This window comes from Phalacrocorax aristotelis, chromosome 2 (genome assembly GCF_949628215.1).
Source record: "Phalacrocorax aristotelis chromosome 2, bGulAri2.1, whole genome shotgun sequence".
NCBI classification, from domain to species: Eukaryota; Metazoa; Chordata; class Aves; order Suliformes; family Phalacrocoracidae; genus Phalacrocorax; species Phalacrocorax aristotelis.
Genome location: NC_134277.1, coordinates 86876317 through 86890607, shown reverse-complemented (window position 1 = coordinate 86890607; position 14291 = coordinate 86876317). Strand labels below are relative to the sequence as shown.

At 43.5% G+C, this 14291-nt stretch overlaps 1 protein-coding gene across 1 annotated transcript in view; it reads right to left on the bottom strand.

The window, feature by feature from the left end:
* DNAH5 (dynein axonemal heavy chain 5) overlaps nt 1-14291 on the bottom strand; it is a 173604-nt gene that overhangs the window by 140021 nt on the left and 19292 nt on the right. Inside the window, exons 2-3 of the mRNA XM_075084263.1 lie at nt 10970-11104; nt 8640-8724 (exon numbers count right to left, since the gene is read on the bottom strand). Coding sequence (XP_074940364.1) covers nt 8640-8724; nt 10970-11104 — 220 coding nt within the window. The remainder of the gene's footprint in view (nt 1-8639; nt 8725-10969; nt 11105-14291) is intronic.

Below are 14291 nucleotides of genomic sequence, written 5' to 3'. Positions count from 1 at the left end.
GAAATAACTCTACCGCAGCTGAAACCAGGACACACTGCAACAATAAAAAGATCAAAAAGCAAATTGTCGATACCAGTAGTTAAAGGACAATATCCAAAGAATTGCAAAAAGTTATAAAGTCCCCCACTCCTTTTTCTTTCAGGCACACGACCATCTGCCCCAGAGATCTCTATTTTGGATTGGGTGGCCACCCATAAGTCCCCTCCCCTCCCTTTTGTTCACATCACCTTCCCCACCTTCCCCTTTTTCACCACACCTCCTGCAGAAGTCTCTTTCTTGTTTACCTCAGAAGCACATCAAGGGCTCTCTTACCAGCAAAACAGTCCTGACTCTGGGAATTTTATTAATTTGATTTATTGCCCATTAACATACACTTGCACTATCCATGTATGTCAGTAATTACAGAGGCTAGACTTGCAACACCCATCCTAGTTTTCAGGGCAATCCCATAATGTGTGGAGCTGGAGTAGGTAGTATACTCTGCAGTCCCTTAGAAAAGATGTACTTTTATTGAAAAGGGTGCTAGAAGTTGATATGCTGCATATTAAAAGTGCTATTCAAAACATTGCAAAAAATCTGCATGTGAGGGTGGGCATAAAACCAGACCTTGAAATGACCCCTTAGGGCTCTAGAGGATGTTTTCCTGAACTCAGAAATAGAGTCTCCTGCTCTGCAGGGGCACAGATCTTGTAGGTACGCTTCATAGGGTCATCTTCTGCCCTAACAGAAGCGTTCACCAACCCACACCAGGGTCAGAAAACCAGCTTGTATATGAGCTGGTGTGTAGGAAGTGCCTTTGCCAACAAGATGCATGTAATGCCATAAAAATTCACTTAACTTCATTGATTAGAAGCCACCACTATAGCTGCGATTTTCGCTTTGCTAGGCTAAGAACCACTGCCTCAGAACGATCAGCACAAAACATTCTTTTACAAACTCTGCCCCACATAAGAAGGAAAAATGTACAGTACAAGCTGCACACTGCGATAGCATTTGTGCTGGTTTTGGCTAAGAAGGCGTTAATTCTCTTCACTGGTCCTTCACTGGCCTGTGTTGGTCGGGGTCCTTTCCAGCCTCCCACGCTCTGCCGCGCCAGCGGGAGGCCGGGAGGGGCGGGGCCACAGCCAGGGCAGCTGACCCCGACTGGCCAATGGCAGGTTCATTCCACACCACGTGACACCATGACCAGTTTATTAAGGGGGGCAGTTGGCGGCTTGGGGAGGTGCAGCATCGGGTTGGCGGGCAGTGAGCAGCTGCGTCACACACGGTTTGTTTCAGCGGTTCATTCCCCTCCCCTGGGTTTCGCACCTCTCGTTGTTCTCCTTTCCATTGTATTTTTGTTGGTTTTTTAAAAATTTAATTATTAAACTCTTCTTAATCCAACCCACGAGCGTTACCCATCTGATTCTCTCCCCCATCTACCAGTGGGGGAGTGAGCGAGCGGCTGTGTGGGGCTGAGCTGCCAGCTAAAACACGACAGTCTTTTTGGCACCCAACATGGGGCTCAAGGGTTAGAGATCATAACAGCTGCTGGTCACAGCACCATGTTGTCCTTTTTGCAGCTGGTGTTAAAAATCGGTGTTAGTTTGTTTAGTCTGCTGTGATTAGTAATGTTTTGCATATGAGATTTATTACGCAAACACTCATTTTCAGCGTTATCTGGTATTTGGGGTTTTTGCTGAAACCGTTACTGTACTTTGGATAGCACCTTGTTGAGGCAATTAGCAATTATACCTCCTCCTCTGAGAGATTTTATATGGAGGAAATACAAAATAGTATCTTTGCAACTTTGTTCTATGATGCCTGTGCCTTTGTTACAACAACGTTTTTGTATCTTGAACATCCTTGGGTGGTAAGATGCACTTATTGTTAGTTTTTGGGCATGTTGTTTTGGTTTTGACTAAGCAACTTAAGAATATCACCCAGAAATCTGCCCCAAGGCTTGACAGTTACGAGTGGCAGGGCATGTGGGATGGCATGGGCAAATACCTAGGGCAGTGGGAACCCCCAGTGTTTTGGAGTTTCACCCCCGAGCAAGTGCAGAATCCTGAAAAACTAGTAGAATATTTGGAGAAAGTATGTTGTTACGCTGGGAACTCCAGAGAGACACAGGTAACTGCAACATGCTGGGGTCTGGCCCATGCATACCGAGCCCTGCTCAACAGTATTCAGTGCCCCCAGGGGGAAGAGAATGTCCCTGGATTGAAAGGCAAAGCAACAGGCACTGTAGTCACTCCAGCCCTGATGACAGGCACTGCAGCCACTCAAACCCCCACAACAAGTACTGGCGCTGGCTCAGAGAATCAACCCATGCCAGTATCAGTTGCCCCCATACACAAGACGAAATATTGGAAGCTGACGTCAACTTGTTTAGAACGGGATGATGAAGCAGGGCCATCACGAGGAGAAGAGGAGGAAGAAGTCATAAATGAAATAGAGACCACCTGATCCCTGTCCTTAAGCGAGTTGCGAGATATGCGAAAAGATTATAGCCATCCTTCAGGTGAGCACATTGTCACCTGGCTGCTCCGATGCTGGGATAATGGGGCCAGTAGCCTGGAACTAGAGGGAAAAGAAGCCAAACAATTGGGATCCCTTTCTGGGGAAGGGGGCGTTGACAAAGCAATTGGGAAAAAACCACAAGCCCTCAGCCTCTGGAGGCGACTCCTGTCTGGAGTGAAGGAAAGGTATCCCTTTAAAGATGTTACATATCGTCCAGGAAAATGGAGAACTGTGGAGAAAGGCATCCAGTATCTGAGGGAATTAGCTGTGCTTGAGGTGATTTATGGTGACCTGGACAATCAACAGTCATCCAAAGATCCAGATGAAGCTGAGTGCACACAACCCATGTGGCGGAAGTTTGTACGGAGCGCACCATCTTCGCATGAAAACTCATTGGCAGTAATGTCCTGGAGAGAGGACGAGGCACCAACAGTGGCAGAGGTGATTGATAAACTTCAGGATTACAAAGCAAATATCTCTTCCTTGCTCATCTCTGCTGTGGAGAAACTATCCCAAGAGGTCCAGCAACAAAAAGAAGATATGTCCTACTACCCACCCCTACAGAGTAGTGTCTCAGCTGTTAGGAATAAGCGTCCTTTGGCTCAAAGAAGGGGATACACACCACGGGCCACCCTATGGTTCTACCTGCGTGACCACGGAGAGGACATGATGAGGTGGGATGGCAAGCCTACTTCGACCCTACAGGCACGAGTACATGAACTGCAAGGAAGAACAGTCACTCAGGGAGGTTCTTCCAGGAAAGCTGCTGCTCCAGTTTCCAGCGAGCAAGTCCCCAGACAGAGCAGTAGAAGCACAGATTTTATTTCTAAGCTTAATAGAGAGACTCTTGATTCACATTTACGGGAAGTGAGTGATGAACACTATGATCAGGACTAGAGGGGCCCTGCCTCCAGCCAGGTGGAGGAAAGGGATAACCGGGCTTACTGGACTGTGTAGATCTGATGGCCTGGCATGTCTGACCCACAGGAGTATAAAGCTTTTATGGACACTGGTGCACAGTGCACCTTAATGCCATCAAACTATATAGGGGCAGAACCCATCAGCATTGCTGGAGTGACAGGGGGATCTCAAGAGCTAACTGTATTGGAGGCCGAAGTGAGCCTCACTGGGAATGAGTGGCAGAAGCACCCCACTGTGACTGGCCCAGAGGCTCCGTGCATCCTTGGCATAGACTACCTCAGGAGAGGGTATTTCAAGGACCCAAAAGGTTACAAGTGGGCTTTTGGTGTAGCTGCCTTGGAGACGGAGGAAACTGAACAGCTGTCTACCTTGCCCGGTCTCTCAAAGGACCCTTCTGTGGTGGGGTTGCTGAGGGTTAAAGAACAACAGGTGCCAATCGCCACCACAACAGTGCATTGGCGGCAATATCGCACCAACCAAGACTCTCTGATCCCCATCCATAAACTCATTCACCAACTGAGGAGCCAAGGAGTCATCAGTAAGACCCACTCACCCTTTAACAGTCCCATATGGCCAGTCCAGAAGTCTAACGGAGAGTGGAGGCTAACAGTAGACTATCGTGGCCTGAACGCAGTCACTCCACCGTTGAGTGCTGCCATGCCAGACATGCTAGAACTTCAATATGAACTGGAGTCCAAGGCAGCCAAGTGGTATGCCACAACTGATATCGCTAATGCATTCTTCTCAATCCCTCTGGCAGCAGAGTGCAGGCCACAGTTTGCTTTCACATGGAGGGGCGTCCAGTACACCTGAAATCGACTGCCCCAGGGGTGGAAACACAGCCCTACCATTTGCCATGGACTGATTCAGACTGTACTGGAACAGGGAGAAGCTCCAGAACACCTTCAATACGTTGATGACATCATCGTGTGGGGCAATACAGCAGAAGTTGTTTTTGAGAAAGAAAATAGTCCAAATCCTTCTGAAAGCTGGTTTTGCCATAAAACAAAGTAAGGTGAAGGGACCTGCACAAGAGATCTAGTTCTTAGGAATCAAATGGCAAGACAGACGTCATCAGATCCCCATGGATGCGATCAACAAAATAGCAGCCATGTCTCCACCAACTAGCAAAAAGGAAACACAAGCTTTCTTGGGCGTTGTGGGTTTTTGGAGAATGCATATTCCAAATTACAGTCTGATCATAAGCCCCCTCTATCAAGTGACCCGGAAGAAGAATGATTTCAGATGGGGCCCTGAGCAACAGCTGACCTTTGAACAGGTTAAACAGGAGATAGTTCATGCAGTAGCTCTTGGGCCAGTCCAAGCAGGACAAGATGTAAAGACTGTGCTCTGCACTGCAGCCGGGGAGAATGGCCCTACCTGGAGCCTCTGGCAGAAAGCACCTGGGGAGACCCGGGGTCGACCCCTAGGGTTTTGGAGTCGGGGATACAGAGGGTCCTACAGATACAGAATACAGAAGCCCGCTATACTCCAACTGAAAAAGAGATATTGGCAGCACATGAAGGGGTTCGAGCTGCTTCAGAAGTGGTTGGTACTGAAGCACAGCTGCTCCTGGCACCCCGACTGCCAGTGCTGGGCTGGATGTTCAGAGGGAACGTCCCCTCCACACACCATGCAACTGATGCTACGTGGAGTAAATGGGTTGCACTGATCACCCAAAGGGCTCAAGTAGGGAACCCCAGTCGCCCAGGAATCTTGGAAGTGATCATGGACTGGCCAGAATGCAAAGATTTTGGATTATCACCAGAGGAGGAGGTGGCATGTGCTGAAGAAGCCCCACTCTATAACAAACTGCCAGAAGATGAGAAGCAATATGCCCTGTTCACTGATAGGTCCTGTCGCCTTGTGGGAAAGCACCGGAGATGGAAGGCTGCTGTATGGAGTCCTACATGTCAAGTAACAGAAACTGCTGAAGAAGGTGAATCGAGCCAGTTTGCAGAGGTAAAGGCCATCCAGCTGGCTTTAGACATTGGCAAACGGGAAAAGTGGCCAGTGCTCTATCTCTGTACCGAATCCTGGATGGTGGCAAATGCCTTGTGGGGCTGGCTACAGCAATGGAAGCAAAGCAACTGGCAGCGCAGAGGCAAACCCATCTGGGCTGCCACATTGTGGCAAGATATTGCTGCCTGGGTAGAGAACCTGGTTGTAAAGGTACAGCATGTGGATGCTCACGTCCCCAAGAGTCAGGCCACTGAAGAACATTGAAACAACCAGCAGGTAGATCAGGCTGCCAAGATTGAAGTGGCTGAGGTGGATCTTGACTAGCAACATAAGGGTGAACTATTTCTAGCTCGGTGAGCCCATGACACCTCAGGCCATCAAGGGAGAGATGCAACATACAGGTGGGCTCGTGATCAAGGGGTGGACTTGACCATGGACACTATTGCGCAGGTTATCCACGAATGCGACACATGCTCTGCAATCAAGCAAGCGAAGCGGGTAAAGCCTCTGTGGTATGGGGGACAATGGCTGAAATACACATACGGGGAAGCCTGGCAAATTGACTATATCACACTCCCACAAACCTGTCAAGGCAAGCACCATGGTGCTTACAACGGTAGAAACGACTGGCTGGCTGGCAACATATCCTGTCCCCCACGCCACTGCCCGGAACACTATCCTGGGTCTCAAAAAACAAGTCCTGTGGCGACATGGCACCCCAGAGAAAATTGAGTCAGACAATGGGACTCATTTCCGAAATAGCCTCATAGACATCTGGGCCAAAGAGCACAGCATTGAGTGGGAAGGGGATAGAGTCCCTGTAGTGCACACAAAAAGTATGCTGGGCAAAACAGTCTGGGTTCTTCCTGCCTCCGGCAAAGGCAAACCCATTCATGGGATTGCTTTTGCTCGAGGACCTGGGTGCACTTGGTGGGTGATGTGGGAAGATGGAGAAATCTGATGTGTGCCTCAAGGGGATTTGATTGTGGGCAAAAACAGTCAATGAACTGAATGGCACAATGCAAACTGCTATATAATATTGTGTCACCTCTGTGTTGTATCAATGATATCAGAATACAAGCCTCCCAATCCATGGAAGATAATCTGTGAACCAAGCAAAATGCAGCAGTGATGGAACAATGACTGACTCAGTAAGCAGCAACCCAATGGCGCACACACACCATCTCTCCCACCCTGAAAAGATTGATACTACAGATGGAGCCCAGAGTCATGGACTGGGTGAACTCAGTGGACATTTTAATGGACAATTTAATGGATGTTCTACAGGGAAGGTCCATAGACTAAGAGAATGATGTCTGTGTATTATGTTAAAGGATGGAAAGGGGAGGGGTGGTGGTTGGTAAGGTTGTATTGGATCATATGGGACCTGGGCATGGTGTAAATGGTATGGAATAAGGGGTGGAGAACATGCTGGTTTTGGCTGAGAAGGGGTTAATTCTCTTCACTGTGGTGCCTGTTTCCCACACTCTGCCACAGCAGTGGGAGGCTGGGAGGGGCAGGGCTACAGCCAAGTCAGCTGACCCCGACTGGCCAATGGGGTGTTCATTCCATATCATGTGACACCATGACCAGCATATTAAGGGGGGCAGTTTGCAGCTCAGGGAGGGGTGGCATCACATGCTGTTTGTTTTGGTGGTTCATTCCCCTCCCCTGGGTTTCATACCTCTTATTGTTCTCCTTTCCATTGCCTTTCTGTTTTTTTTTATTATTTTTATTTTAACCTTCTGATTCTCTCCCCCATCCTGCCGGTGGGGGAGCAAGCAACTGTGTGGGGCTGAGCTGCCAGCTCAGCCATGACAGCATTACCAGTAACTGTACACTCACAGCTGTGGGCAAAGGCAGCCTCCAACACTTCATCCCACTCACCTGCCTTTTCTTCCTTCATCACCAGTTCATTATTTTTTACCCCCCACCCCAACATGCATGGTCTTTTGGGGACTTTTGCTTATTCACTCAATGCACATGTTGATGTGAATTTGGTTTTTTGTATGTTTGATAGTTTGGGAGTTTGGGGGTTTTTGTTGTGTTGGGTTGGGGGGGGGGGGCTGTCTGGGGGGTTTTTTGTTTGGGTTTTTTTTCCCCTCCAGCTTTCCACGTTGCCTGCATCTTGTGGCACATCTCAAAGACTAAAGGCCACCACATTCAGACTGTAGGGTCATCTGATCAGTCTGAGGTGAGCAAGGGGAACTCTGATTAGATTCCCAGGCTTTACCCCTTCCCTCATACTCTCTCCAACATAATTCCAACACTTCAACTTAGGCATGGTAAAACCTGTTCAGCAAAATTCTAAACAATGGTTGAGTTTGTATTTTCATTTAATTTTCTATGCACATTTAAGTTTTTTAATTATTAAAGTTACTTCTATCAAACAGTCTTTTCATACCTTTTAGATATATATGTACATATACTGAGAATACATGAAGTGTTAAATACATACTTGTATGAGTGTGCAAATACATGTTTATAAATGTATGAACACATGTATTTAGAGATACATATAGTTATATTTACGAGGCCCTTCTTGTACACTCCATTTGTTTACCTTGGATGAACTCCTACCAACACATCACAGGGTCTCAGAGGTCACACAGGACCTGGCTAGTCCCAACAGCAGCAGCACTGGAGACTGGGACAGATGCCATGGGAAAGGGAGGATGTCCTTGCCACAGGGGCCCTGAGCTGCCCCCAGGGTAAGTGAGAAGGAAGCTTCTCCCAGAAGCATGGTAATTTGGAAGGCTCTGGGGAAGGGAAGATATGAGCAGAAGGGACTTCTGGGGAAATGGCCCTGCCACCCATAATGGAGGCCTCCTGGGGCCATTGGTCCAGTGACAGGACCACCTGGATGGATGGTCATGTGCCAAGAGATGTGGAGTGCTTCTACAGCACATTGGTGGTGTGATTGGAGGGGAGGGGGCAGAACATCTGCCACTGCTCACCTTGTGTTAAAGTCATCTTTTAACTATCAAAAACCATTTTCCAACCCCCCCCAGGCAAGATTTGCTGGGCTCGCAAGGAAGTACCTTGCTGCTGCATACTAACAATATGCAGAAGTACACTAATAAGCTTCAATAATTTCATTAAACATCATTTCATGAGTAAGGACAGATATCATAGTATGACCAAACTTGACTTGCCTTAAGCACCAGTTTATAAGAACTTTACTATTTGCTTTTTCCTTGCAGGCTTGCTCAGCACAACTGTAATATATTGCAGAAAAATCTAAGATGCTTTACCTGTATATGTTGCCTCCACATCTTGGTAGTAGAACATCAGATGACGCAGACCTCCAAGGGCCAAGAATTTGTCAATGCGCTCTATCTGTTTGAGATAATGTTGATGTATTTATGCATAGCATACCCACTATAAAAAGTTCAACTTGCTCAGATTTTTAACATACAGGGCTGACAAATACTCATCACATTATCATTGTTCAATAATAAAATTATACCAGGCCCAGTTACTACCCCCAAAAAATGCCTAAGTTGCCTTGTTCTTTTAGCAGCATACACCTACTTAACTGAATCATTTAAAATTTTCCACGCTGAATACAAATGAATATTGCCAGCCCATGCTTCAGTTTACTGAAACCACTTACTGTACATGCTATATGTCATCTCTCAAACTGAGGGCAGGGGACATTTCTTCATTTACTAAGGTGCAGCAGCACCTCATTGAAGTCCCTCACTCATCTTATTCTTACTGCCATTCAGCTAACTAGCTGAGAGCAGAAAACACACAGCTACAGTTAGTTCCACACCATAGGAATAGAAGAAGCCTTTATTTATATTTTAAGCATTAGGACAATTTCACAGTTCTCCATTAATTTACAGCTGCCACCGAGCATCCTTGAACCATGTATTGGTAGTGCAGTCCAGGAATCTCATGTATAGGCCATACAGGCCTAGGAAGAAAGCTGCTCTATTCTGGTATGCTGATCAGTGTTTCAGCACTTGAAAGTCTAGCCTAATCCATTATTTTTCTAGATCTGTGAATCATTGTTTCACATAGTCCCTAACTACATAACAATCTTCCAGCAGAAAAGGCTTCTACTTCCAGAAGTTATTCTTCAGAAACATTTGCTGGTACCATTTGTGTTTCCTAGTACATAAAAAAGGCTAAGAGTTCACCACCAGCAGGAAGAAAGCAGCATTTATCCCTCTTCCATTAATAATGGGCCTCAGTTACACCAAGATCACATAAACTGCAATTCCAGAACATCTTGGCGGAGTCCTCCAAGATGAGGTCAAAACAACTATTACTTTTCTCTCTCCAAGTATAACAGCTGCCAATATTTTCTTCATCTGACAATTATTCTCAGTTGATATAGTTTGCCAGGAAACCCATTTAGAGATGAAATGCACACAGGCTGATACAAGTTCTGCTTTTTAACTTATGTGACAGTGTTCTGCACAGCTTATTTTCACCTGGAATCACAGAAACATGGAACGGATTTCTGGGAGATCAAGGCCAGCCTCCTGTACCATCAACAACAGTCAGATCATCCAGAGCTTTGCCAAGGCTGAGTCTCAAAAACCTCAGGGATAGCAATTACACAGCTCATTTGATTAAACTATTCCCATGCTGCATTAGCCTCCTGGTAAAGAAGGGTCTCTTAATGTCCAGTCTGCAAGTTGTGGCTATTGCCTTCATTATATCATCTGCAACCACTAAGAAGAGTTCAGCTCTCATCTTTGTAACTACCCTTCAAGCAACTGCAGGCTATTGGTCTGTCCCTCAATCTCTTATTCTCCCTCTTCTAATACTTTAGATGTTATGTCCATCACTATCTTTGTAGTCTTCCACTGGACTTTTTTCAGTTTCTCAACAATATTAGCACTGAAACAGGAATGTATAAATTGAAGGTACACAGATGGAAAGAGAATGCAAGGTATAACAAAAAAAAACCAAATAGAAAATCACACAACCATGTTTACTTTAGTGTCAGGGAGTAAAACAAGATCTACTTGCTCTCTACCTAGCTTTTAAAAAAACAACAATTTCTTTTCAAATCACAGAATTTATCTCCATTGCATATAATACTTACCATCAACTTTGATGCACTGTTTCCTCAGTATACATATTTCTAACTGCTTACCCTCGTGTAGTCAGTCAGATCACTTAGTCACTCTATTTTGTCAAGTATTTTCCACCCAATTTAATTTCCTAAACTAGACCACAAATACCAGCGGCAGCCTAATGGAAACAAAAATAATATGCAGCCTGCCATGGACAGGACTCTTGAATCTATATGCACTATATATTCAAGAATCAAGATAGTTCATGCAGCAGATCCAGTATGAAATAGTGTCATGGGTTTTACTGTACTATCTATAACCACTGGAAAGCAGAAATTCTAATCAATTTCAAAATCAATTTTGCTATAATAGGTCCTGAAGCTAAGAACACTTTTGTTCACTTAATTGCAATATGCTGAGAAATATTTTTTGGATGAGAAGACTTGAGTAATTTCAGACACGGTCTGACAACTATCTCACTAAGTATTTGATGGTAATACCAGCTCTAAGGCACCATATGAGCTTCACTGTCAAATTTATCAGATTACCTGGTTACCATCAAGAATAGCATCTTCTACTTCTGCTTTGTCCAGATTCACACAAGAGGCAACAGTATCCAGTAAGTAATCATGCCTGCCATCCAGCCGAGCACGTTTAGCCTCCCTCTCTTCCTTGAGCTTTTGCTGTTACAAAACACAAAGTGGGCAATGAATAATTCACAATCTATTTTGAAGACAAAGAAAAATCCTAAAATTTATTTTTAAAAGTAAAGGCTATTACATTCTTCCATACTTGAGGTTTACGTTTAAGGCATTCAAATGAAAGTTTTAAAAGCGACCCATTATGATTTTACAGTTGAGTTCCTGTGTTCTATTTTCAGAATTAGCACAAAATTTCTATCAGTCTTTTGTACAGTATTATTTATTTGTTGAAAAAAGGTAGGGGAAAAAAAAGTGGTTTATATGTTCAGCTCCGTCATTCTGCAAGTTATCTTCAACACCCTAAGTCCTCAGTCCCAGCTTTTCAGTCTAGTCACAAATGACCATCAAGACGGATTCTGACTCATCTATCTTATGCATGGAAGATATCGTAAGCATTCTCTAAGATAGATGCTGCTAGAGGAAGCTAGCGTTTCATACATTACCCCTTAATACAATGAGAAGTATATCAAGGCACAAGGTACACAAGTGTTTACAAACGCACTTACCTATAGCTATTATACCATTCTTCAAACAGTATGCCTGCTCCCCTCAATAAATTGAATTCCCATATGTAATACACCTCATTACATTATAAACAAAATAGCCTTCTGGAATAGTTACTGGTATTATTGTGCTTGCAGATTACAAGATTTAATATTCCATTTTCAAAAGAAATTTAGAATTATGTTTCATTGGTGGTAAATTCAATCTTTATTTCCCCAGTGATTATGAAAAAAATCTAGTAATTCTATAAAGTATGCACAAGTGATTTATCCACAAGCTTCTGCAGAGGGAATAGGACTTGCATAATATACTTCATACCCTTATGTAAATACCTTTCCAAATTCCTGAAGGAATTTTCAACTATTTGGTAAACTCGTCATTACTAGCATGCCTTCATAAATGCTGAATGCACTGGAAATGTTTTTCCATGTAAAAGACAAACATTCAAATCTTGTTCTTTATACAGAAATGCCTGAAAAATGCAGCAGCAGATTAATTTTTACATCTGTTTTATGTTATTTTACCTCTGTTATTCCCTAACATTGTCTCCACTTTCCCAAAAGTAAAATATCATCACAGGATTAGCCTTTCCTACATGTTCTCAAATCAGGAGAAATTTCCCCCAAGTTAGACATACAAAAAGCAATGATTTGTGATTGAATCAGTTTCACACTAGATAACAACATTATAATCCTAAAAACTCATTTCAGTAATTAGAGCACAACTGATAATGCATTTTTAACATAGAAAAAAATACAACCAATACTCTGCCAATTATTTACCTTCTATTTAATCTAGCAAAAAGCTGTGTTTGTTTTACAAAACAGACTACAGACTACTTTTGTACTCTGCTGTGTTTTCAGCATGGAATTCCATATATATTGCTACACGAGGTGTTCATCTTACATTGGTTATCAGTTCCCAACTCCACCTATACAGATGGCCCTGGATATGTTCAAAGCCTCCCATTTCTTCTACAAGTGGCTGTTTATGTAGGCTGAAATCATGAGCACTGGTCTTCTCAAACTGGGAAATCACACCCTGACGTTTGTTCTTTTAATGCTTTCCAATCCCTCAATTGCAGTCTCTGAAGCCCTATAACAAATACACTAGCTATTGTGTATAGCTGTTCACATAGACATCAAATATTGCCTAATGCTAAGTCCAGCAAGAGCATTTGTTAATATGTCACAAAACTTCAAAAGCCTAGTTAACTTAAATTCTTTTAATGAACTGTACCTAGAGAAAACAGGGAATTAACTGGATTGTAAAAATATAGTTTTATGAAGATTAAGACATTCACTTGCATTTATTGCATGTCACTTCTAGAAGGCATTTGCATTGTTCTGGTGGATATCTCTCTAATTAATGCAAATTGCATGCATGTTTTTCCTGATAGTAGCTACAATGCAATTCAAGCACACACCCTGCCTGTCGTGCTTCCATATTTTGATGACCTGCCATTTCTAAGAACAGCTTCTCCTCCCCAAGTGAAATGTTCCCCAATCAAACATGCACATTTCTCAGTTGTTCCAGTCATCAGAAGACACCTCTCCCTCACTTTTAGGATTCGATTGTCCCCAAAAAAGGAGAAGAAACCTAACTTCAGTGCTTTCAAAAGCAAGTCATTAATTTTAATATTTAAAAACACTCAGAAGCTGGACTGGAAACTGTTCAAAATATCACTTTTCATTTGCATACTACTTAAAGAATAAATTAAGGCATTCTTTACTTAAGGACTAAGAATCTCAGACAACGAGTTGCAAGAAAATGTTGAGCCTTCCACCTCTCATTCTTCCCTCCCCACCCCCATCTTTAAGGGCCAGACATAAACAAGCAAAAGGCTAATGGCAAAACAAGTAGATTTCTACTCAAGGTTTATTTCCTTCCTGGTTTTTGCACAAGGGTACATCTCAGGCCCTCAAACCTTTTGTATCAACCAGAACTTCAGTGAAGGAATTCACTAACCTGTTTTCAAAATTCAATCTTTGGACTTTAAGATGCTAAGTGTAACTACCCCCAGATATCTTGCTTCAAACCAGCAACGTGGTCATGGCCTAGGAGTTTGTGTATTTTACGTCCTGCAGGATTCACTACAGAAGTACATATCCCTGAACAGCACTTGTGCAAAAAATTACCAAAGAACAGGCAGGTTTATATAATTCAAATAAACATCATTTAACAGAACACTGAAAGAATAAGATCTGAAGACGGAAAGATTGCTAAAACACATAAGCTATCATTTATGTAGGTAAGAGGAATTGCTGGTACGTAAAGTAACACTTACATGCAAACCCTGAAAAGTATCAGCAGGAATTCTGATCAAGGTCATACAACAAAGCCTCCTCATAATGCCCCATGATGTGATGTAGGAGGATCCAGATGGAATGGTATTTACAGATGAGAAATGCCTTCTCACTTAGATATCTGGAAGAATTGTCCAAGTTTTTCTATGGTACAGCTTTACATCAGTTCTTCATTTAAAGAACAGCAGCACAGGGGAAATTCCTAAATCCATTTTAACATATGTCTAAATCCATAATCATGAAGCAATAAACGGGGATTAAGTTAAAATAACAAAAAAAAGTGTTTTCTAACTACAAGAGAGTGTAGGTGTGTGTGCATATATATAAGCATAATACATTAAAAGATCAGAAGTCAGCGA